General features: G+C 55.6%; 3 protein-coding genes and 1 long non-coding RNA gene across 4 annotated transcripts; 2 read left to right on the top strand and 2 right to left on the bottom strand.

Annotated features, from left to right (window-relative positions):
• Nucleotides 1-41: 41 nt before the first annotated feature.
• On the top strand, nucleotides 42-11,885 carry LOC117645745. Its single transcript, XM_034386131.1, has 5 exons — nucleotides 42-133; nucleotides 6,288-6,848; nucleotides 7,152-7,430; nucleotides 7,502-7,834; nucleotides 11,778-11,885. Exons 1-5 carry the CDS (start codon nucleotides 131-133, stop codon nucleotides 11,883-11,885), a joined length of 1,284 nt encoding a protein of 427 aa, XP_034242022.1. The 5' UTR covers nucleotides 42-130.
• LOC117652914 lies at nucleotides 7,815-14,473 on the top strand. Its single transcript, XR_004588193.1, has 2 exons — nucleotides 7,815-7,948; nucleotides 11,778-14,473. It is a non-coding gene; the product is annotated as an uncharacterized LOC117652914 (long non-coding RNA).
• Nucleotides 13,087-23,116, bottom strand: LOC117645741. The gene is made up of 9 exons (XM_034386117.1): nucleotides 22,979-23,116; nucleotides 18,158-18,365; nucleotides 17,467-17,709; nucleotides 17,158-17,358; nucleotides 16,895-17,075; nucleotides 16,341-16,669; nucleotides 15,919-16,253; nucleotides 13,299-13,395; nucleotides 13,087-13,101 (listed from the first exon to the last, which is right to left on the bottom strand). Exons 2-9 carry the CDS (start codon nucleotides 18,362-18,364, stop codon nucleotides 13,087-13,089), a joined length of 1,608 nt encoding a protein of 535 aa, XP_034242008.1. The 5' UTR covers nucleotide 18,365; nucleotides 22,979-23,116.
• Nucleotides 18,515-22,723, bottom strand: LOC117647183 (presequence protease, mitochondrial). Its single transcript, XM_034388810.1, has 11 exons — nucleotides 22,705-22,723; nucleotides 22,333-22,596; nucleotides 22,104-22,245; nucleotides 21,804-22,008; nucleotides 21,327-21,685; nucleotides 21,060-21,232; nucleotides 20,793-20,984; nucleotides 20,486-20,710; nucleotides 20,244-20,393; nucleotides 19,858-20,160; nucleotides 18,515-19,766 (listed from the first exon to the last, which is right to left on the bottom strand). The coding sequence occupies exons 2-11, from the start codon at nucleotides 22,549-22,551 to the stop codon at nucleotides 18,630-18,632; spliced, it is 3,105 nt and encodes a 1,034-aa protein (XP_034244701.1). The 5' UTR covers nucleotides 22,552-22,596; nucleotides 22,705-22,723; the 3' UTR covers nucleotides 18,515-18,629.
• Nucleotides 23,117-23,180: the final 64 nt, after the last annotated feature.

Genomic DNA, 23,180 nt, shown 5'->3' with positions numbered 1-23,180 from the left:
TAGAGGCTGCTGCCCGCGCCCCTCCACTCCACTGTGTGCAGTGCGCCCGCGAGGTAGGCAGACGAGGCCAGGCGAAGCGTCGCGTCGACCCTTTGGGCCCTTTGGATACACCGCACTGACAGCGCACCAGATGGTGAGTACAGAACTCGGCTCCTGCGACCTGTCCCGACCCGGGTCCTGGGTTCGACCCCCGGCGCCTCGCTCCCCCAGTGCCCTGACCCCGGGCAGCCCAGCGCGGCCCAGCGCGGCCCGCATGGCGGCCCGACCCCCGACTGCCCCGACCCACGCGGCACGCACGCGCGCCGCCGAGGAGACGGCGCGGCCGAGGGTTCAAATACCCGGGGAACACTGCTCTCACCGTTTTCCGAAGCGGCTTGGTATCAATAGTGCTGCGGAGGGACTCATGTCTACGAGGCTTGTGGTTGTAAACCATATGAGACTTGTTGCGTGCCATGTTTCATGTCTCTGTCTGTGTGTGCGAGTGTGTGTGTGTGTGTGTGTGTGTGCGATTGTGTGTGTGTGCGAGTGTGTGTGTGTGTGTGTGTGTGTGTGTGTGTGTGTATGTGTGTGTGTGTGAAGGTGCGTGCGTGTGAGTGCATGCGCCCCCACCTGCCGCTGTCCGTCTTCGTCTTCAGTGAGTGCTCCTTCTGATGCGCTGACGTATCCAATTAGCAGTGCCCTGGCCCTGCCCCCGGCCCTGCTCCCGGCGGCCCTGCCCCCAGTCCTGCCCCCGCCGAGCCGCCCCAAAGTTTTGATGTCATCGCCGAGAGGGTCGCGGGGGACGTGGGTGGGGAGTGGTGTCCGCGCGGTTCATCAAAGTTCCCCGCGCGCGGTGGCGTGGCGGCGGTGTGGCGGCGGTGTGGCCGCGTGGCCGCGTCAGCGAGTTGGAAAGCATATTCCATCAAACGGCCCCGGCCTCGGCCCCGGCCAGGCATGGCGCGAGGCATGGCGGCAGTCCCGGCAGGCAAGCGGCCCTCCGGGACGCGCGGTGACCCGTCGGCCCGACGACCCTAGCGACCCGGCCCCGGATTCAATCCCAACTTGCACTGGTGGCGGGCCAGCCCGGGGACTCGGCCGAGTCAAGTGCAGTGAAGTGCGCGTACTTGACTCGAAGCGGGGCGAGTTTGCGGATAATTCTTCCTCCGCTCTCTTTTTTCCTCGCTGTCCTCGCTGGCAGCGAACGAAGTGCGGCCGACTTTACTTCTCTCGTTCCAACCAAAAAAGAAAATATTTAAAAAGCATTGGATGAGATGCCTGTCATTGGCATCGAACCAGGGACCGATAATTTACATGTCTCTCTGTCTGTCTGTCTGTCTGTCTGTCTGTCTGCCTGTCTGCCTGTCTGTCTGCCTGCCTGCCTGTCTGTCTGTCTGTCTGTCTGTCTGCCTGCCTGCCTGCCTGTCCGTCTGTCTCCGACCTGTCAACTGCGCCTGCTGGAAAAGACACGGCCACATCAAGTTTTGCCGAGCAAAAAGTTTCGCCAGCCGCGGCGGCATCTTGACTTCGACGGCTCCGCCAACAACAACAAGTAGATCGCCACGGCGTCGCCGTTGTTGTTGTTGCTCTACATATTGCAAAAGCCGCGGCATATGGACGCGAACTCGAAATAGGGGCGGCTTGTGCATGGCGAAGGCGGCCGCTGATCGACCAAGCAACAAGCAACTTCTTTGGGGTTCATCCACGTGTTACGTCACGTCGTCTGTCTCTCTCGCACTCCCTCACTGGCAGTCCATTGGTGGCGACGAGGGCAGAGCGAAGAAAAACGTGGACGGCTTGGCGCGGCGACGCCGCCTGGCCAGCCTGGCTCGCGTGGCCCGCCTGCAGAACGCAGTCCCGCAGTCCCGCCGACCGCAGCCGTCCAGCGGGTGGCCTACCCTGGACTTCGCGGGCGCTCTGGGGACTGACACGCAGTGGGTCGGCCGGAAGACCGGTGGAGGCGGTCGAAATACCGGACGCGTTTTCAGCTCGAGAGTCGCTAAACGGGACTCGATCCGAACGTGTGATCCCACCAATGGATTGCTCTCTGAGTGAGGGAGGAATACATTGGTGGGGTCACACGCTCGGTTCGAGTGCTGTTCAGCGACTCTGGAGCTGAAAACGCGTCAATCCACTGTGTGACAGCTCCGGGTCCGAATTCGCCGCCTCCTCCGCTCTATTTATAATTGAATCGTGCCGACCGACACCTTTCCCATGCGGTCCGCACGTCGTGTCCCCGTTCCCGTTCGTCCGCGGCAGAAGTTAGTCGCCGCCAGCGATAGTGGTCAGGCTGACCCGGGGCTGACCCAGGGCTGACCAACCCCCAGCTCGGCCGTCCGCCGCCGCCGCGCTCTAGTTGACAAAACTTTGGGCCTTCGCAGCCAGCCGAGCCGCAGAAACCAGTGTCGTGAACAGCGGGGCTTTTCCTCTTGCAAATCAGACGCTCGAGGGAGCGTCAACCCTCAACCCTTCTTTTCTTTTTGATGAAAAAAGAAATGAAAATGAAAAAAATTAGAGGTGAGGCTGTTGGTGGCACCTGGTGCAGGTACCAACCACCCACACGTGCGGTCCGCGGTAATGGCTTCCTCTTAATGTCCCCCCCCCCTTCCCCCTTCCCCTTCCCGTACCCGAGCCGCGTGCACTAAAGATTAGCCGGCGGTTATTTAAACTGCAAAGAGGATTTCCCGCGAAAAAAAAACATTATTCCGCCCCCTTTTTCTCCTTTTTACCCGTTTTCGCCGCTCTCCCCCCGCCGCTGTTCGTCGCGCCTCGAGGACCACGTCGAGGACGTCGTCGAGGACCCAAGGACGCTCCCCGCCACTCCGCCGCCAGCCGGGGGAAAAATGTCGTCTTAATCCGGTTCCCAAACTGGCTCCTTCCCTTCCGCGGGGCGGGTGGCCAGGGCGGGCTTGGGCGGCTTGACGCGGCGCGAACCCCTTAAAACAGGACGGCGACGCCTGTGCACACAGCAGACTGATTCCGAGAGTCGTCGCTCTGTCTCTCTCTCTCGCACGCTTGAGTCGTAGGTGCGAGAGAGAGACAGAGCGACGACTCTCGGAATCAGTCTGCAGTCGCAGACAATGACCTGCCCCGCGACGCGCGCGCCACCGTGATTGGCCGAACTCCGACGTCGGCGGCCGATCCAGCCAATCAGAAGGCGCGATCGAGCTTCTGCGAGGCCCATTAAATTGTCCGTGCCAGGACTAATATAAGTGGTGACCTCCGCTGCCCTCGCCAGCCTGCCTGCCTGCCTGCCTGGAGGCCTGCCGGGGGTCGGGTCAGAGAACCCGACAGGCCCTGGCTGCCCTGGCGGGGCTCCGTGAAGTCGGCACGGCCGAGCGGCCAGGGCAGGCAGCTCGCTATTTATATTTAGTTTCCCGCGCGGAGTAATGCGACAATTAATTTGTAGCAACGCGAAGACGAAATGAAATTTTTGAAATTTTTGGGCTAACCCCGACGTATGACAGGGTGGCTTGCTCGCGTTCTTTCCAGAGCAGGCAGGCAGGCGGGGCGCGGCTGAGAGGAGCTAGCTGGGCCGCTGGGCCAGGCCGCCTCGCCGGAGTCTGTTCAAAAGGTCACCGGTTCACAGAGCAGCAGAGCACAGCTCCTGCCTGCCGCCTGCTTCTAGAATTTCTCTCCCTCCCTCCCTCTTCTCTGCTCTCTTTTTCTCCTCCTCCTCCTCCTCCTCCTCCTCCTCCTCCTCCTCCTCCTCCTCCTCCTCCTCCTCCTCCTCCTCCTCCTCCTCCTCCTCCCTCCTCCTCCTCCTCCTCCGCCTCCTCCTCCTCCTCCTCCTCCTCCTCCTCTCTGAGCCTCACCCGGACAACCCTATTAGGTTTTCAGTCCTGTTTTGCGCTCGGCCATGTGACGCGACACTGTCAATTCGATCTGGCAGAGGTACGCGCCACTGAGCAACCCCCCCCCCCCCTTCCCCTGGCACTCTTGTTGACGGCGAGGCACCATCGGGCACCATGCACCGCGACGACGCGGGGGCGGCCCCCGGAGGGCTTGCGTGGGGACGGACGGACGGGAAGCAGACAGACAGACAGACAGACAGACAGACAGACAGCGAGTCGAATGACTGCACAGCTCCTGATTGCTTGCGTAGCGGTTCTGTGACAATGGCCGACGGGATTAGCATGATGGGATTGGTCCTGATGCACCGCCGCCACGCCACGCCGGGCACGCCACTGTCGGCGGAGTCCACAGCCTCCCGAAAGGTCAGACGACGACGCGGCCGAAATGTCAGAGCCGCGCCGGCCGCGCCCAGGCCTGCAGGCTCCGGCAGAGTGATTCCGAGAGTCGCTGTTGTCACTCTGTCTCCCTTCCCTCCCGACCTACAGAGGACGCCCCGTCAGTGCGAGAGAGACAGAACGGCTCGCGCGGGTCAGTCTGCAGGCTCCAGGCGTGAGGCGGAGCGCGGAGCATGGCACAGAGCGGCGCACAGCCCACGGCCGACTACTTCTCTGTGCAAACAGCGGAGCGAGAGAGACAGACAGAGGGAGAGTTGAAGCAAACACAATAAGTTTCCATTTGAGGGATTGGCTGCCGCCCGCTCGGAGTGGGCGTGCGTTTGCGCGGCACTGCACGGTAAAGGAAAATCTCGGCTTCCGAGCCGCGTGATTCTGTTAGATGTGACGGTATCCGGATTGCCGCGCTCAAAACCGGCAGCAGCTGCCTCCGGTTTTCGGCAGCGGCGTCCGAAACACCTAGCAGCACACTCTAAATGTTGTACCGTGAAGATTCTCCATATTATGGTGAAAATGTTCCGTATTATGGTGGTGCAGCTGACTTCGTAACATACCATCGAGTATTCACTGTCTCTTATAGATATTTTGACGAATTTCGTTGGTACTATTATGGAGAAAATCTCCACCATAATATGTTGGTGCAGCCTTTCACCGTAAGGCAGTTACAGTGCAGCACAGCTGCGACAGAGACAGAAGCAGCGGAACCAGTCCGCAGGGTTGCCAGCAGGCTTGCCAACCGCATCACCTGTAATCGCGATGTGGCAGCCGGGCAGGCAGCGGACTGATTCCGAGAGTCTTTTTCGTCGCCCTGTCTCTCTCGCAGCTGCAGGGCAAGTCCCACGAGTGCGAGAGAGACAGGGCGACGAAAACGACTCTCGGAATCAGTCTGCAGGCTGGGCGCTCGTTAACGGGAGCAGCAACAGTTGGCGAGCCTGCGGCCTACCAGCCTGCCTGCCTGCCTGCCTGCCTGCCTGCCTGCCTGCCTGCCTGCCTGCCTGCCTGCCTGCCGTGAAGCAGGGGAGGATGGAGGAGGGAGCCGAGAGGAGCGGAAAGGATTTCTGACAACTCCAGCTCGCTTGGCGCCTCCATCACGAAGCATCCTGGCTGGGGAACTTTTACCGGAGGCATAAAATGCAGAGGAGGGAGACGGGGAGTGGGCAGAAAGAGAGAAAGAGAGGGAGAGAGAGAGAGAGAAAGAGAGAGAGAGAGAGCGGTTGGCTTTACGGGCGATACTGCCAGCCCCGCTAGCCGCTTCAGTTTACAACGAGGCCGTGAATAGGGCCGCGTTATCGACGCGACACCTGCTGCAGCGCCTATCCCTCATTCCCGTTTCTGCCTCTTTCTACTCTGCCGTGCCGCGGTAGCTGCTGACCTCGCCCCGCACGCGTGGCTCTATCTCTATCCCTGCTCGATTATCTTTCCGCCGTCCGGCCCACAGTGGGCCAGAAGACCGGCCAAAACGCTGCTGAACGCGTTTTGGAGCTCCAGAGTCGCCAAATGGGACACGAACTTTGCATGTGACCCCACGAGTGGATTTCTCGTTCGGAGAGCAATCCATTGGTGGGGTCACACGTTCGGTTCGAGTCCCATTTAGCGACTGTGGAGCCCAAAACGCGTCCGGGATTTTGGCCGCCTCCATCCACGGTCTCCTGGCCCACTGTGCGGCCTGCGCATGCCGCGTGCCGTGGTGGCTGTTGGCATCGCCTAGACACCTACCGTTCGCCTATCCCTCCCTCCCCCCTCCACCCTTTTCGAGCTCTATCGCTCTCTTCCTCTCCACCCTTCCCGAATTCTATTTCTATCCCGCGTGCGTGCTACAGTGCCACGGCGCCGCGGCCTATGACGCCTCGTGCTTCGATGGCTTCGATTGGCCGTGACGCTGGGACGCGCAGACACGTGGCTCTGCGACGCGGACGGCGACGTCACGAGTGACGCACGAGTGACGCCGGGACGCGCGAGCGATCAATAGAAATCAGACCCTCGTCGGAATCGAACCCGCGACGGCCGTCTGCATCGCCACGTCGCTACTCGCTCGGCTAACGCGTCGCTGGTTTCTGTTGGCAGATGTCGCGCCACGGGCTGGCAGTGGCCCTCCTGGCCGTGGTGATGTTCACCGCGCTGGTGGACAGCTTCCCGGCGGTGGCGGCGCGCGCGCGGCGGGTGGCGCGCTCCACCCGCTCCAACAACTACTACCCGGAGCTGTACGCGCAGCCGCAGCCCCAGCAGCAGCGCCCCCAAGGGCTGCCCCAGGGGGCGGCGTCCTCGCCCTACCTGTACCCGGACGACTACGACGAGGACACCGACTACAGCCAGGAGCAGTGGTGGGACTCGGCGGCCACGGACACGGCGGCCAACGCCGCCTTCCTGCAGAACCTCATGGAGGCCAACCAGCTCAACGACCGGCTGGACCGCATGGGCCTCGGCCAGGGCCTCGGTCAGGAGCTCGGGCTGACCGCCGTGCTGCCGGCCTACGCGGCGCCGCCGAGGTACTTGGACCCGCGGTACCGCGACAGCGACGACTACGTGTTCGGGTCCGTGAACGCGGGCACCACCAACGGGGCGGCCAGCAGCGGTCGCGCGTATGAGCCCGCGGCCTACGGACGCTACCAGTACCGCGTCGACCAGGTAGCGTGTCCATTCCCTTGAACTATAGAAACAGATACACAGTGGGCCAGAAGACCGGAGCTGGCGGCTAAAACTCTAGACGCGTTTTGAGCCCTAGAGTCGCTAAACAGGACTCGAACCGAGCGTGTGACCCCCACCAATGGATTCCTCGATCGGAGAGCAATCCATTGGTGAGGTCACACGTTTGGTTGGATTCCCATTTAGTGACTCTGGAATTCAAAACGCGTCTGGGATTTCGACCGCCTCCACCGGTCTTCTGGCTCACCGTGCAAGCGCGAGCTAACCCTGAGCCTCGGCCAACAGGAGGACGACGACGACGACGTGCGCGAGCTTCACGCGCTGGCCAAGAAGTCGCGCACGGAGGAGCAGCGGCTGCAGGACCTGGAGACGCAGGCGCTCATCAAGGCGGCGCTTGGCCGACGCCGCGACCGCGAGGAGCAGAACCGGCGCGTCGAGTTCGCCGACGACGCCAGTGAGCAGCTCGACCAGGACCTCGAGAAGCTGTTCGCCAAGAGCGGCCTCTCCAACATGTACCACGGCCAGGAGCCCAAGCCCTGGAACGGCCGCGACCCCATCTGGAACGTGAGTGTTTTGTGTCTCCTGGGAATGCGTTTCTCGGCGCGGTGTTCTGACGGGATGCTATGTGCTCGCAGGGGTACTACATGGGCAGCGTGGACGAGGCCGTGCCGCAGCGCGCCACCAGGAGCAAGACGCAGTACCAGTACCTGCAGGCCCCCGCCTCCACCAAGGCCCCCGTCCCCGTGCCCGCCCCTGCCGCCGCCTCCACCGAACGGCCCGCCGCGCGCACCACGACGCCGGCCTCCACCACCACCAAGACGACCACGACGACCGCCAAGGCAACACCGCCGACACCGCCCCCCATGAAGAGGACGCTCTCCGTCGGCCAGCGGAGCGGGCAGCCCGAGGTGGCGCTGCTGCGGCCCGCCAAGCTGGGCAGCCGGCCGCGCCCCGTCGTCCGAGCCGCCGTAGCGTCCTCCCCGCGCGGCGCCTCCCAGCGCCCCGCCATCCACCACCAGGGCGGCGTCGACGAGATCCGGAACCTGCTGCGAGTCCAGGACACCATGGGGCCGAGGAATGCGGTGAGTACACGACAAGCCTCTCTGACCATTAACCACCCCCGCGACGACCACTCAGTCGCCCCGCCCCGCCCCGCCCCGCCTCGCGGAACCTCGCGGGGGGCTAAAAGCTTCGGCTGGACCGTGCCGAAGTTACGACAGACTTCAACGCTGCGCCACCAACACTGTGAAAAACGCGTTGATTTTTCGGTGGCAATGAGGGAGCCCTCGAGACTGAGCTTCGCACACTTCGCCTCTCTGCCTAACGTCATCAGCCGGCGTCCTATTCGGGGGCTTCAAAGAGGGCGCCGGACGAAATTGGAGGGAAAAGCGTGGCCGGCAGGCCGGCAGGCCGAAAGGGTGAGGGCGAGAGCGAAACACGAAGCGCCACAGCGCCATTCTCGGCGCAAAAATCCAATTTGGACGAACACGGCACGCGCGGCTGGAGGACAAGTAGGGTGTCTCGCCCGCCGCCAGTGCAACAAGGGCTCTTCTGTCTCTGTCCCACTCACGGGCCGACCCGCAGGGGTGCGAGAGAGAACCCCACGCCGTAATTTCCTTTCGGGCTGACGAGATTCAGCGTGGTACGCCGGAAAGGCAGCGAGCTCATAGAGGAATCAAAGGAGTGCGGAAGGCTAAAATAAAGCAGGTGACGTCACGCCTCGCCTGCTCTCTGCCGAGCCAGTGCCTCCACGCCACTGGCAGCCTGTGGCGCCGAAGCAGTACACGCCCGACGCCACGGGGCACATTTTTTATTTTTTTATTGTTTTCGAATTTCTCTGAATTCCCGCGCGGCTTCCCTTATCGCCGTACTCCAGCAGCCACTCGAGCGGCTTCCCTTTTGTTTGCGGCCACAATGAGGACGACGACGAGGACCACGACCACCACGACCACGACCATACCACGACCACCACCACGACCACCACCACGACCACCACCACGACCACCACCACGACCACCACCACGACCACCACCACGACCACCACCACGACCACCACCACGACCACCACCACGACCACCACGACGAGCACGACGACGAAGCACCGCGGCGCCAGCGCGTCACAGCTGCGCAGCCAATCGGATAGTTCCGCTTGGCCGCGTTTTGCCGGCGTCCCCGTTTTTGCCGCCGCGCGGTTCAATATGGCCGTGCCGTCCTTGGCCGGGTCGAGTCGAGTCGCCGGAGCCGCCGTTTTTTAATTGATCTGAAACGATGCTGGGGAACGGCCAACGCACAGTGGGCCAGAAGACCGGAGGAGGCGGCTAATTCTAGACGCGTTTTGAGGTCCTGAGTCGCTAAATGGGACTCGAACCGAACGTGTGGCCCCACCAATGCCTTGCTCTCATAACGAGTAATCCATTGGTGGGGTCACACGTACGGTTCGAGTCCCATTTAGCTACTCTGGAGCTCAAAGCGCGTCTGGAGCTTTGTCCGCGTCCACCGGTCTTCGGCCCACTGTGCCGCGGGTCGGGGAAACGGGTCGCGAACGGCTGACCTTTCCCTCACTCCATCAGCATCCGCGTGCACGGCCTGACGGCCTCGGCGCCGCGGCACGGCCAAAGCCCAAAGCGACAGCTTTCGTTTCGCCAGTAATTAATTTGCCGCCACTACACTGCACGCCCCAGCAGCGCTGGCGTCGGCGTCAGCGCGTCAGCAACCAGGACGCCGTCGGCGACACCACGGTGTCACCGTGGAGCCGCACCATGACAGCAACGCTACAGCGTCAACGTGCACAGAGCGTTGGTAGACGACACTCCACAGCGCTACCGTGGCTCTGACGCTCCAGCACCCCCATGCGGCCCCTACCTCCACCCCGCCCGCCCCGCCCCGCCCCAGGGCCGCACACGTGATTAGAGGGGATTGCAGGCTTCCCTTCCAGGCCTTCCAGGCCTTCCAGGCCGCTGGCGTTCGAGTGCGGGGCTCGTTAACGAAGGCCTTCGCACTGCAGGCTTCAGGCCTGCATGCCATTCTCAGGAAGCAGACCATGCAGAGCGCCAGGGATTATCCTTTCCTGGAATGCCTATACTTTCCATCATCCTTCCTCCACCGGGCGGGGGCTGGCCGGGCCGGGCCTGGCCTCCCCCACCCCAACCCCTTCGTCTGCGCATTTGCTGCAACGCCCCCGCAGAACCCGACTCAGCCCCGCCCGCCCCCGCCGCCCCCCCCGCCCCGCAGGCCCCGCAGGGCCCACCCCCGCGCTGGCTCGCCCACGCAACAGACTTCCCGGGCTGCGGGGGCGGCGAGCACAGCGCTGGGGTTGGAGGGGTGGGGCGGGGCGGGGCGGGTTCGAGCACCCATAAGCCGCGTACAGACTGCAAAAGGGGTAGGCAGAGGCCAACCGAATCCGCAAGCGCGCAAGGGGGTTCGACGCGTTGCTGCTTCGAGTGTCCCTCACGGTCCTCGCGGTCCCTCCACGGTCCCTCCACGGTCCCTCCACAGTCCCTCCACGGTCCTTCCACGGTCCCTCCACGGTCCCTCCACGGTCCCTCCGAACCGCGCGATCGATAACACGTTTTATTTATCTTCGGCGTCCCTGCTGGTCCCTGCCGCCGGCGTCTCCCCTGGAAGGAGAGAGACAGAGCTATTTGTGGAGGCGCTATAGCGCGGCGGTCGGCCGGACCAGCACACCCCAAGTCCCCGAGGTGTTAAAATTTCAGCCGTCGGAGACTTCTCTAACTCGTGGATCGGGACGGCGGACGGCACGGCGCACGGCACGACCGGCACGAGGGCCTTCGCCTCGGACAGCGGGCTGTGCGAGAGAGAGAGAGAGAAAGAGAGAGACAGTCGCAACTTGGCCCTGCGCCAGGCTGCGCCCGACCCTTCATTCACAAGCGGCGTGCTGACGTCATCGCGGCCGCGGCCCGCCAAGGCCCCGCCAGCCCCGCCAGCCCCGCCAAGGCACCGCCCGAACTTCCCCTCCCCCTCGTTCTGGCCCTAGCTGTGCCTGGCTGGTCCTGGGTTGCCTACCCTGACCGGCCGGCCCCGCCAGCCCCGCGCGTGCGATCCGCCCACTGGGTTCTCAAAGGCGGGGCAGCGCATGCCGTCCGGGACGTCTCTTTCTTTCTCTCTCTCTCTCTCTCTCTCTGCTGTTGCTGCGTGGAGGACGAGGCGATCCGCGCGGGGAAGAGCACCACCACCAACTCTGAGCTCGCTTTGATGGATCCCTTTTGCTCCCTTTTGTGGGATTTCGTCCTCCGGCACCGCGAGCCAGGCGAGCCAGGCGAACCAGGTGCGCGAGGAGAGATCGGGCACACGCGTTCGATGCCGCGCACGCGGAGGCATTGAATACGGACTCACGGGCAGCAACTTAGCCCAACACTGGAAAAACTAGCACAAGCCAAAATTGACAAGCGGTTTACCCTCGTGACGCGCAGAGACAGACAGAGTCAGACAGACGGACGTACAGGTGGGCCAGGGCCACCGACGCGCACAGTTATTGACATGTTCTGCGATGACGTCAACAAGATACGCTATCGCCGACATTTTTTCCTATCGATTCTCCCGCCATTTCGATACTTGGAGACACTGCGCAACAGCCGCCACGCTAGGCTGCCCCTATCCTATCCCACTCCACCGCACGTTGATGCGAAGGAGGGGCAGAAAAAGGCCGGAATTCTAGACGCGTTTTGAGCTCCAGAGTCGCTAAAGGGGACTCAAACCAAGCGTGTGACCCCACCAATAGATTCCTCATTCGGAGAGCAATCCATTGGTGGGGTGGGGTCACACTATGTTCTGTTCGAGTCGTATTTTAGCGACTCTGGAGCTCAAAACGCGTGCGGAGCTTTCTCCGCCTCCAACGGCATTCTGGCAAAAACACTGCGCAGGGGATTTGAACCGCGTCCCTTTGTGTTACAGGACTTGCTGTCGCTGCTGCCGTCCGTGAGCAAGCGCAGCGCGCCCATCGTGGCTGACGAGGGCTCCTTGGTGGAGGAGCTGTCCGCCCTCAAGAAGAAGTCCGACTGAAGAGGGAAAAAGAGCAGGAAAGGAAAGATGCGTCGCGACCCTTCTCTTTCTTTTCGTAGTGTTTCCAGCAACTCTCTTCCGAAACCAAACATCAACGTTGTGAGATCGCCTTAGTTAGTTTTCTCAGAGTCGTTAATAATTGTGCGGCTTCTCTGATTGGCTGCGTCATGACGTCACCGACGCTTTACGCGCAGAGCTCTGTTTCTTTCGTCGCGTGGACTCAGTCCTGGACACGCGACGAGCAATAACCAACTGCTTCAAGTTGTAAATTACTTGAAACTTTGTGTCGGCAGTACCAGCAAGCCGAGCTGGGACAGCAAAATGTTTGCTCTGGCTGTTTTTATTTGGTTCTTATCAGTTTTGCGACTGTTTTAGTTAGTTAAGTATTTCATTTCGTTTCTTTATTCTTTGAGAAACTGACTGATTAGCTACTGGGTGTCGTTGGGAGGAGGTAAAAACCGAACGAGTCGTCAAAGATTCCTTTTAAAATTTGTGTCTCGCATTTCGAATGCGTTTAAGTCGCCACTGAGCTTGTTGTGTTTGCAAGTGAATTTCGCATTGTGTTAAAAAAGAACAGCTTGTAGACTGGTAGAGACTTTGCCGCTATTCCTCTCGCACCTCCCATCTCCGTCTATAAATTTCCCGCTCTCGTCGTTTGCGCGCTCTTTTCTTGTATTTCGGACATGGCTCCATACTCCTTGCGCGTTCACCGCGGGCTCCTCTCCCGGCAGAGCGTTTTCCGGAGACGAAATCTTGTCAGCGCGAAAATCAAAAGACGTGTTCTGTTTTCGCGTGCGCTGTTTCCCAAAGTTTCAACGGAAGAGCAGGCAGAGCAACTTTGGCCGCAGTTCGGCGGCGTGGCAGGAAATATTGTCGGCGAGGTGTGTAAAAAGTATTTACATGATTATGCAGCAACTGCTGCTCTTATTATCACTATCCAACGTGTAAAAAGCGGGCGACGAATCACTGTTTTAGTGTATGTGTAAAATCGTCTCATAGTGATATTTAATTTAAAACATTACGAGGGTCTGGCACACGCTGACCACATCGGTGTTCGTCGAGCCAACACTTGTTTGGCTCGCAGCCCCGGTCAAGTAGTTTTCATTTTGTTTTTAGAGAAGAAAAGAAACGTAGATTCAGTTGCAGTCACGGTTGTGGTGACTCACGATGAAATAGCATACAGGCTTTGTGACTCAGCATATCATTCCAAGTGAAACTTCAAAAAAGAAAAAAAAACTTTGTTTTGAGCTTTTTTAAAGTAAAATGTATCACACTCTCTCCGCTGGGAAAAAAACGTAAAAATTCAAAAGTTCTAAATAAAGACTGCTCTTTTCCTCTCATTATTACTGTATCTAGAGATACAAGGCCTGGCAGATGGGTAAGTTTAACCTTTGCAAAATAGGAGAGCGTTACCTGAATCAGTAGAGTTAAACAGTTGTGTATGCCAAAGCTCCCCTCATGGGGAATATCTTGACAATGACTGTGACTAACTTGAGTTGATAGTAAGTGTCTATTCAAAGAGTGTAATTTAATTTTAAGTGAAATACTGACTTGTACAAATTAAACTTTTGTTTGCCTTTGTTGTTATCTTTAAGTCTCATCAGTATTCTTGGCGGCCTCTCTTCGAACGGTAAACGAGGTGAAGATTTTCCGCCATTTCGTAAAATCGTGTCAATTGTACTTATTTTCGACAGAACAATCATCAGCTTTCTTGGATTCTCGCGGTCGAATCACTTCCGCCATACGATGCTTTGTTGTGAGCGCGTAGCTGACCTAATCCTATTAATCTTCGTACTATGACCGGAGATGTTTTGTGCCACTCTATCGCTCATTTTTATAAACCTTTTCCCCTCTCTCACACGGCCACTATTGCGCCGACTTCATATCAGCTTCAGATTTCTTGTGTTCTATCGACTTTTTACGAAACGGTCTTCCTGTGACGTTTCACCCCTCCGAAAAAACATTGTTGTGCTACCTTATTGCCTCGATGTGTCTGTGAGTGGCCGGGGAGACACGAGGCCCTGCTGCTTCTGGGTGTGTGCCGGTGGCCACATGGCCCACATGGCCAGGTGGTCTGGCCCAGGTGGCCACCGCGCTGGGCTGTGCGGGTTACCCGCCGCCTGGTGGATCGAAAGAGTTAGACTGATAGGGCGAGCGGGGGCTGGCGACACAATGTAGCACCGAAAAAAAGGTCTTTTTTCAGTACCTTGCGCGGCGCCAGCCTCCGGTCGCAGGAGATGTGATTGTTGTTGTTGGGTTTGCTAAGTGATGTGCCGTAAATAATGTGATGTCTGTAACAATAAGGCGAGGCTAGCTTCTTGTCGTTTGTATTGTTTCCTGTTGTTCTCGTGCAAGCTGCTCTTTTGTTCGATGAGTTGATTCGAATGCTGACTTTACTGAATGTGTACATAACTTTCGTTCCTCTGCTTATATGTTTTATACCTACAATGTATATACGTATATTTTCATATATCTACAGCATCTAGGATAGAGCACTACTTGTAAATAATCTTATCTTTTCTCCTTCTGTGTGATATATGAACTAATCAATTAGTAATAACTACAATAAAGTGTATGCCCAATAGAAACCCAAGTGTTTTTTTCCACGCAACCACCCCACACCCTAGACAGCAACAAAACTAACAAACACACACGAGAAATCACATTAAATTGTACGTAAATTGAATTTTTTGTTAAAGAATATCTCGTTTCTTTCAATTTGGAAACGCGCGGCGAATGCCAAACTCAAAAGTTGGCGGTCGCGTTAGTTCGGCGAGCGGCCGCGGGGCGCTGCGCGCCAGGGCGGAGCTGGCAGGGCTGGAACTACCCCCTCCAGGTCGCCCTTCCCTCACCCTTCACAGCGCCGTTGACAACCGTATGACGTCATCAGCCCACCAGCTGGCGCCTTTCCAAGTTTCTCAGACGTTGGTGGCCGGATTCAAATGGCGGCGATTTGCGTAAACTGTCGCGAGACACTACACTGGGAGGGTTTCTCTGACCGACACCGTCTCAAACAGACAATTGTTTGCTCGAAATTAATATGAAAGACACGTGCACAGGCTCGTTATATAACGTAATCTTTTATTTTTTTCACGTACATTTACATTACAAGTAGACATGCGATGGCGGCGTTTCCACGCGAGGTAACCTTAAACCGTACTTTGAACTACAATGTCACGAGCCTTTAGCGCACAAATCTTGACGTAAGTCTCTCCCCGCCTGGTGGAGAGATGGGAATGATAGGAGAGAATGTAGAGATAGGAGGAGTGAAAACAGAGACAGAGGAAAGATTAGAGACAAAGAGAGGGAAGCGCCCGCAGACCGGCGCATAGGCAACCCGCTCCACAGCACTGCGCGCGGGTTGCCTATGCAGCGCATGGCAGGGGTTCCCCGAAAAAACATACTGAGGCCCAGGCACTACTTGGTGGCGACCAGGGCGTAGCACCTCGGCGTCAGCAGCTGGTCGGCCACCTTGAGCACGGTGACGGCGTTGGCGGCGTGCTGGTCCGTGCCCGCGGCGAGGCACGCCAGGCGGTCCACCAGCACAAGGCCCTCGCAGACGTTCTGCAACGCGCTCTGCAGCGCCGTCAGCGCCTCCACCAGGGGCCGCAGCGGCTCCAGCGCCGCGTACAGCGTGCACACGGCCTTCTTGTGCTGGGCGAGCTCCTCGGCGGACGCCCCCGCCACCAGGCGCTGCACCATCTCCTCCAGGACGGCGCGCGCGTCCAGGGACAGCGCGGCGCCGCGCAGGCAGCGGCTGCCACGCCGGGCCAGCTGGATGCCGTCTGCAACAACCACACTGCCATCAACACGCGCCAGGAAGCCGCCGCACAGTGGGCCAGAAGACCGGTCGAGGCGGTCAAAATCCCGGACGCGTTTCGAGCTCTGGAGTCACTAATGTGACTCGAACCGAACGTGTGACCCCACCAATGCACTCCTCGTTCGGAGAGCAATCCATTGGTGGGGTCACACGTTCGGTTCAAGTCCCATTTAGTGACTATGGAGCTCAAAACGCATCTGGAGCTTTGGCCGCCTCCGCCGGTCCTCCGGCCCATTGTGTACTGCCAATTCGTTGGAGACGAACACGGAACACTCACTCGCCGACGCGTAGAGCTCGAACACGGCCCTCGCCATCACGTGGCGGCTGTGGCGCTGGTGCGTCTCCACCGACATCTTCTCCCAGCGCTCCACGGTCTCCTGCGCGGCGAGGCGCAGCATGGGCCGCCGCAGGAACGAGCACGCTGACATCGAGGCCGCCGTCGAGGACAAGGACGCCGTCGTGCTGGTCGATGAGGATGCCGTCGTGCTGGCCGACGAGGACGCCGTCGTGCTGGTCGACGAGGATGCCGTCGTGCTGGCCGACGAGGACGCCGTCGACGACACCGTCGAGGACGAGGACGCCGAGGACGCCGTCGTGCTGGCCGACGAGGACGCCGTCGACGACACCGTCGAGGACGAGGACGCCGTCGTGCTGGCCGACGAGGACGCAGTCGAGCACACCGCGCTCCAGGACTGCGGGCGGCCGCAGTGTGTGAGGTGGCGCAGCGAGGCGCTCAGGGGGAAGTTGAAGAAGTGCTCCTTGGCGGGCGGAGCGCGGGCGGCGAGCAGCGGGCCCCGCGGCCCCAGCCACTCGACCGCCAGCCGGATCTCCTCGGCGTGGTCCTCGTCGTCCTCGTGCACGTCATCGCGGTGCTCGCGGCTCCACCGCCGCACCTGCCACTGCAGCACTCGCTCCACCTTGCCCTGTCGCTCTCCCACTCTGCCGCTCACGGGCTGTAGCGCATCTTAAAGGGCAAAATAAATTTTTCATTTTTAAATTTGTGTCGCCAAATGGGACTTGAACCGAACCGTGTGACCCCACCATCGGATTCCTCGTTCGGAGAGCAATCCAATGATGGAGTCACAGGTTCGGTTCGAGTCCCAGTTAGCGGCTCTGGAGTTCAAAACGCGTCGGGGATTTTGACCGCCTCCACCGGTCTTCTGGCCCACTGTGGAGCGGTAGCGGTTACCTGGCGGGCAGTGGGCCGGCGTGGGGGCGAGGCTCATGCGGTGGTAGCAACACGCCACCAGCACCATGCTCTTGATCTGCTCCAGGCTCTGGAACAGCCGCACGGCGCTGGGCGTCAGGTCGCCGCAGGAGTGCAGCCCCACCAGGCAGAACGGCAGCGGCCGCCCCTCCTCGTCGGCCTCCTGTCACATTCCGTCAACAAAAATGTAACTGAATAATACATTTTTTTTTAAAAGAAGTTTTGAACGGGAGTTGAACCCCGACCTGCGCGAGCGCCGCCGCGATGGGCCCCGGGTTGTCGGCCGACACGTCGCACTCGACGTAGCGCACGCGGCCGCTTGGCTTCCCCATGGCGCGGCAGATCTCCTCGTGTCGACGCGCCGACTCCTCCACCCTGTCCGCCACCGACTCCAGGCCCACCACGCGGTAGCCGTAAGCGTGGTGCAGCACCTCGCACAGGTAGCCCTGCCAGGTCAACCAACTCGTCACTCACCAAAATTAAATTCAAAAGAAAATGAAAACAACAGAAAAACCCGAGGGGTCGCCGGGAGTTGAACCCACGGCCTTACTCACGTGACCAGAACCCATGTCGACGATACACTTGACGTTGGCGGCAGCGCACTGCTCGTGGATGACGGCGGCCAGGTGGGTGACCTCGTGCACCTTCTTGGGGGTCATGCCCTTGCGCAGCGCGTGCCGCAGCCGGCCCTCCATGTGCGTGGCGATGGGCAACGGCAGGTCGGCGACCGGGAGGCGCAGCGCGGTGCAGGCGGTCACCAGCCTCTTCAGGGACTCGGGCCACCGGTCGTGGCACACCTGGAACACCGACACGAGCCGACAGGGAAGTGAAGCGACACCAACCGCTCCGCTCCGTCTCACAGTGGGCCAGAAGACCGGTGGAGGCGGCCGAACCCCGGACGCGTTTTGAGCTCCAGAGTCGCCAAATGGGACTCGAACCGAACGTGTGGCCCCATCAATGGAATGCTCTCCGAACGAGCAATCCATTGGTGGGGTCACAAGTTCGGTTCGAGTCCTGTTTCGCGACTCTGGAGCTCAAAACTCATTCAGACTTTTGGCCGCCCGCGCCGGTCTTCTGGCCCACTGTGCGTCTGCAGACTGATTCCGAGTCGTTTTCGTCGCCCTGTCGTTCTCGCACTCATGGGGCATCCGGTGGAGGCGTGAGTGAGAGGCAGAGCGACGAGGACGACCCTCGGAAGCAGTCTGTTGATTCCATCGAGATCACTGCAGCCGGAACTACGCTTACGCCTCTCGGGAGTTCGTTCAGGTTTTTCAGCGACAGGCGTTGCAGCGGTTCCCACCATTCCAAGGGGAGCTCATCCAGCATCCCGCACGACAGAATCTGCGTCACCGGCCAGTTGAAGAGCCATTCGTACTGGCAGAGCAGCCGCAGCGCCGCCTCCAAGTACTCCTCTCTGGAGTGGAACCCGCGCGGCAGGTAGGGCGTTGCCATCCTAAAGCAACCGTTAAAAAAAAAATTTAAGCATCAAAACTGTAAAAAAAAAAAAAAAGAAGTTTTATTTGTGGGTGCTTTGATTTAACGGTTTAAAATATTTAGATAGCCTGAAATAAAAAATCACAGGTCAAATGAGTAACAACTTCATACTAATCATAAAATTTATTCAGGATACAACAAAGTTGCATAACATTTACAGCTTGTATACAAAAATTGGTTTCAAATGCAAATACAATGATGGATTGAAATGGAAAACAGATGGTTAGTTTTCGTAAGACATAGATTTCCAAGATTCCCCTGGACGAGAAGCAATATCCTTATTTTCAGGTCCTATTAAAGTGCGTGATGCAATAACCTTGCTTTCAGGATTAAGGAACTTAGCTGCTACTTCTAATATTCTATCCCGGGTCACATTTTTGACACTCAACCTATATTTTTGCAGCATATCATAAGTGATGTGGTTGACAAAGTTGAGATTTCCTCTTGACCCGGGCGCCACTGGAGCATCAAGCCCCTGGAACAACCCAAGTTTTGACTCATCAATTTCTTTGTCAGAAAATTCATTTTTCTTGACCCAATTATAAGAGTTATCAAATATATCAAAAGTTGCAGTGGTATTTGGATCACGGTATGAAAAGAAATTTAACAGACCAGACTGGTTTATTCCAACGCCTGATCCATATGCACCACCCTTTTCTCTAATATTTGGATGAAGATATTTGGAAGACACTAATTTACCAAGTACTTGAAGGACAGCATGATCTTCATGAGTGTAGGGCACAGTCAAGACTGACTTGGCAGCAAAGTTAACAGGCAATGGAAGTACATGATGAATACCAGGCTGATTGGTTTCATTTACAGGTTCATTATTGGTCCAAATCTTAGGCTGTGAGTTTGGAGTTCCAGGAATGGTTTCTAAGAAAGACGCAAGTTTAGCTTCTGTTTCTTGGAGAACTTCAGGCATACAGTTAACAGCAATTCGAAGGTTATCCTTCACAAAAACTTTCTTTGCGATTTCCTGCATCTTAGAGAGTAAAGGTTCTACATCAGATCCTGCCAACTTTTTCATAATATTTATGTGAGTGACCCCTCCAGAAATTTCTTGGTACTGAGCTAGTGGACTTATTTGACTACCAGCACTCAACATAGCATATCTGTGTCCAGAATGAATCAAACCATTCACCAGGTCTGAGGCCATGTCATTGACCAGAGTCTCTAATCTGTTCTTATCTTCAAATGTGACAGAGCATAACAATTTCCTCCATAGGTCAAGCATAGCTTCAAAGTTCCTTTCCAGGCAATATGAACTCAGCAAAATTCCTTCTTCGTAGGCAGCCACATCAGACGTATGATTGACACTTTGAACGCCAATGCCAAGGCCCCCAGTTTTCATTTGAACCTTAAATGAAAGATGAAAAAAAACAATGAGATTTTCATGAGACAAGAACGGAAATTGTCACAATTTAATAGCACCAAACTAATCCGCTTACCAGATGGTCAAATTCATGGAAGTCGTGGTCTTTCACTCCCATTTTTGCAGCAACACTGCAAAACACAGAAAACAGATTCTTCTCCTCCTCTGTAAGATGTGCTGAGTTAATTATCCCACGGAAGTAAGTGATTCCATTGGTTGGCTGTGCAGCATATTGAATAGGGACATTGTTGCTCTTGACCAGCTGTAGTTGATGGCGTTCAACGTCATCTTTAACATCACTGATGTGTAGAGTAGGGAGAACAGAAAGATCATCTTTCTTCTCTTGAGCCTCTTTCAATTCGAGGCCTTGCTTGAATACCTGGCAATGAGATAAATGGATATTGATCAATATGAAAAGTGTGCAAATAAGTAATTTTTTTTTTTAAATCAAAAGAATCATACCAATTCCTTTTGTTCCTCTGAAAGCTTCTTCAGTTTTTCTGCCAGGATTTCTGCTTCAGCTTTATCCTGTTTTGCTACATAATCATTGTCTGGAGACATTGTTAGAATGAGTTTGTGAGAGTTATTCACCAAACATTCTTTTACCTTATCCTACAAACAAGACAAATAAACAAAGGATCTTGTTAGGAATAGCAACATTGGTGCTCCATAATTTTAAAACAAAAGAAATGTCGATTTTGTACCTGTAAGTATGTAGGAGATTGTGACAACTTAGCTTTCAGTTTAGCAATTTGATCAGCTTGTCGAAGTGCATCAAAAACATTCACACCATGGTTCCACAGAGGTGCCAAACCAAAAAGTACACTTAGACCGAAGTTGGATGACTGGTGCCTCATACCCAACTCAATACTGTGCAGAACTTCTTCAACTCTCTCTTGTTCAAATCCATTTTTAACCACATCGGCCAACTAAAATTGGAAATGGGAAGAAAAAATTACACAGAAGAAGATACCTTGCACCTCAATAAAATATGAATTCAAAATATCTTACGGTATTGTCAATAATTGAGACCACTTTGTCAAAATCTGCAGAGTCCATTCCTTGCAAACCAACAGCAAAGATGGTGTCTCTGGTTTGGGATGTGAAGCCAGTAATGGGGTGCAAGCCAGCTCCAATGTTGGGTTCAACCAGAGTGTGGTAGAAGGGAGAATTCGGGCCCTTAATAAGGAGCTCTGTTATAATCTGCACAAAAGTAGAAAACATTAATAATATTATGTGATTCTTTTGGTGAAGATGAAGGAAATTCAATGTACCTACCGATAGTTCAAAGTTTTCCTGGACATTATTGATGTCAGAAGTGAGCCAGCCAACAGCTATAGACGACTGCTTCTTTGGATCTGCAGCTAAAGTATCTGGTCGATAAGAGTAATGCTCACGCCTCTCGGCCTTCCATCTTGGCTCTGATGGAACTGATGAGTCTACATTCTCACCTACACAAACCAACAAAAATAATGATGTAGCAGAGCAATTGAAACAAATCTGTAAAGATTGAAATTTAGGAGGGGAAAATCTATTACAACCTACCCTGGCTTTTTTTAAGGTATGAGCTGACATAGTTTAGAGTTTCATGAAGCGGGAATGTTCCATAAGAATACAACCTAGCATTCTCTGGACGATAGTAATTTTTGTGGAAGGCAACCAAATCTTTGTGAGTTAGATTTGGAATAACTAAGGGGTCTCCTCCTGAGTTGATTGCGTAAGTGTGACTTGGCAGGATGGAATTCATGAAGCGTTCCATGAAAATATTTGTGTTGTCAGAGAGAACTCCTTTCATCTCATTGAAAACAACTCCTTTGATGATAATGGGTGAGGTTTTGGACGACACATCCTCATGCTCGAGCCTCCATCCTTCCTGCTTGAAGTCCAGCTCTGAGAGCTTTGGTCTGCATAGAAAAGAGAAAAGACACTTGTCAGAATTTGTATCATAAACCAGGGCCTAGTGTAATATTGGTATTAAAAAATTCAAAATGTTTAGGAGGCAGTAAAAGAAACCATTCATACCTAAATACGGCATCTAGATAAACAGACATGAGGTTGAAGTAGTCCTGTTTGTTTTGGGTGGCAAATGGGTATATGGTATAATCAGGGCCGGTCATGGCATTCATGAACGTAGCCAAAGACCGAACCAACATCTTAAAGAAAGGGTCCCTCACAGGGAACCGTTCACTCCCACACAATGTTGTGTGCTCCAGAATATGAGGTAAGCCTGATAAAAAGAAAATTCCATTTACAAGTTAATAAAAAGTTACACAAGAGACACCGATGTCATGTCTTCCAATGCAGATGTTTCAAAAGTTTTACCAGTTGAGTCCATAGGGGTTGTTCGAAGATTGATAGAAAAGACATTGTTTGTATCCTTCCTATCTATGTGCAAATATTTGGCACCAGTCTCCTTGTGAAGAAGTTGAACAGCTGTCAAGTGGTACTCAGGAATGTGTCCAACCTAAAAATAAATAAGATTAGCCCTGACTTGGATGAACAAGATTGAGACAAAAGTAATAAAGATGACTTTTACCTACAAAACACTTACTTCAGTAACAGTAAAACCTTCTATTTCTTGTCCTTCTTTGAATACATGATCCGTCTTCAATTGAGCTGCTGGGGAGGTGGCTTGGCAATTCTTTGTCCCATTCCATAAATTACGAACAAGTAGCTTTTGACTAATAGTTGTCCCTTTAGGGTACTGACATTTTGGGGCCAGTACTGTGGAAACTTTAACTGAGCTCGACAGAGGCTTCAACCGCCACATTGTGAACTAATTTAACGATTGAAGAAGTTAGCAACTTCACCCAGCCTGTAAGAAATATTAGGATTGGAGCAGTTAAACACTGGTAGCCCCATGGAATGACAGTGCCAGGTAAGTTCTAGAGTAGATAAATTTTATTAAAGTTTGACGTTGAACCTGGTGAAATTTTGTTCACGATTCACAGGTTAATGTGATGACTGGGACTAATACGGGTTGTTCGAGAACGACCAAGTAAAGGAATTAAATGCTAATAAAAATAAAAATAATTATCTTCCCATAAAAACACGCTGTTCAACAAAAGTATCGTTGGAACGGACCGGGCGCACAAACTGCAGACCCTGAGACAGTTGCATCAGCCACCGTAAAACTTCTTTGACAGAAACGGATCATAGAGACCAAACTGCTACAGCAAACTGAGACGCCTACTTACACAGGTTACATCCAAGTTTTTCACGACAGCCAGAGCCAGAGGTGAGATTCAGAACAGTTTCGAATCCCAGAGGCGAAGGTTGAGGGAGGTTATGCCGTCGCTTTCCGTCGTCTGCTATTTACGCGACTGCAGCGCCACTGCGGCTCTTTCTGCAGGCTCGCTTACGACTTTCTTACAAGGCGCATGTCTACACGAAGACAGC

Source organism: Thrips palmi, unplaced genomic scaffold (genome assembly GCF_012932325.1).
Source record: "Thrips palmi isolate BJ-2018 unplaced genomic scaffold, TpBJ-2018v1 HiC_scaffold_10, whole genome shotgun sequence".
In the NCBI taxonomy this organism is placed as follows: domain Eukaryota; kingdom Metazoa; phylum Arthropoda; class Insecta; order Thysanoptera; family Thripidae; genus Thrips; species Thrips palmi.
Note: the sequence above shows the minus strand (reverse complement) of the source record. Positions and strands in the feature narration are given on the sequence as shown.

Bases quoted from the DNA above. Each gene is read 5' to 3' on its own strand.
- LOC117645745 (XM_034386131.1), top strand. The intron at 6,849-7,151 runs GTAGCGTGTCCA...CTCGGCCAACAG, and splicing joins ACCAGTACCGCGTCGACCAG to GAGGACGACGACGACGACGT. The intron at 7,835-11,777 runs GTAGCGTCCTCC...TTTGTGTTACAG, and splicing joins GCCCCGTCGTCCGAGCCGCC to GACTTGCTGTCGCTGCTGCC.
- LOC117645741 (XM_034386117.1), bottom strand. From the start codon at position 18,364: ATGGCAACGCCCTACCTGCCGCGCGGGTTCCACTCCAGAGAGGAGTAC. The intron at 17,710-18,157 runs GTAAGCGTAGTT...TCGGTGTTCCAG, and splicing joins TGAACGAACTCCCGAGAGGC to GTGTGCCACGACCGGTGGCC. The intron at 16,254-16,340 runs TCCTCGACGGTG...TCGTCGACGGCG, and splicing joins CCAGCACGACGGCGTCCTCG to TCCTCGTCGGCCAGCACGAC.
- LOC117647183 (XM_034388810.1), bottom strand. From the start codon at position 22,551: ATGTGGCGGTTGAAGCCTCTGTCGAGCTCAGTTAAAGTTTCCACAGTA. The intron at 22,246-22,332 runs GTAAGTGTTTTG...ATTTATTTTTAG, and splicing joins AAGGTTTTACTGTTACTGAA to GTTGGACACATTCCTGAGTA. The intron at 20,394-20,485 runs GTACAAAATCGA...TCTTGTTTGTAG, and splicing joins AATCTCCTACATACTTACAG to GATAAGGTAAAAGAATGTTT.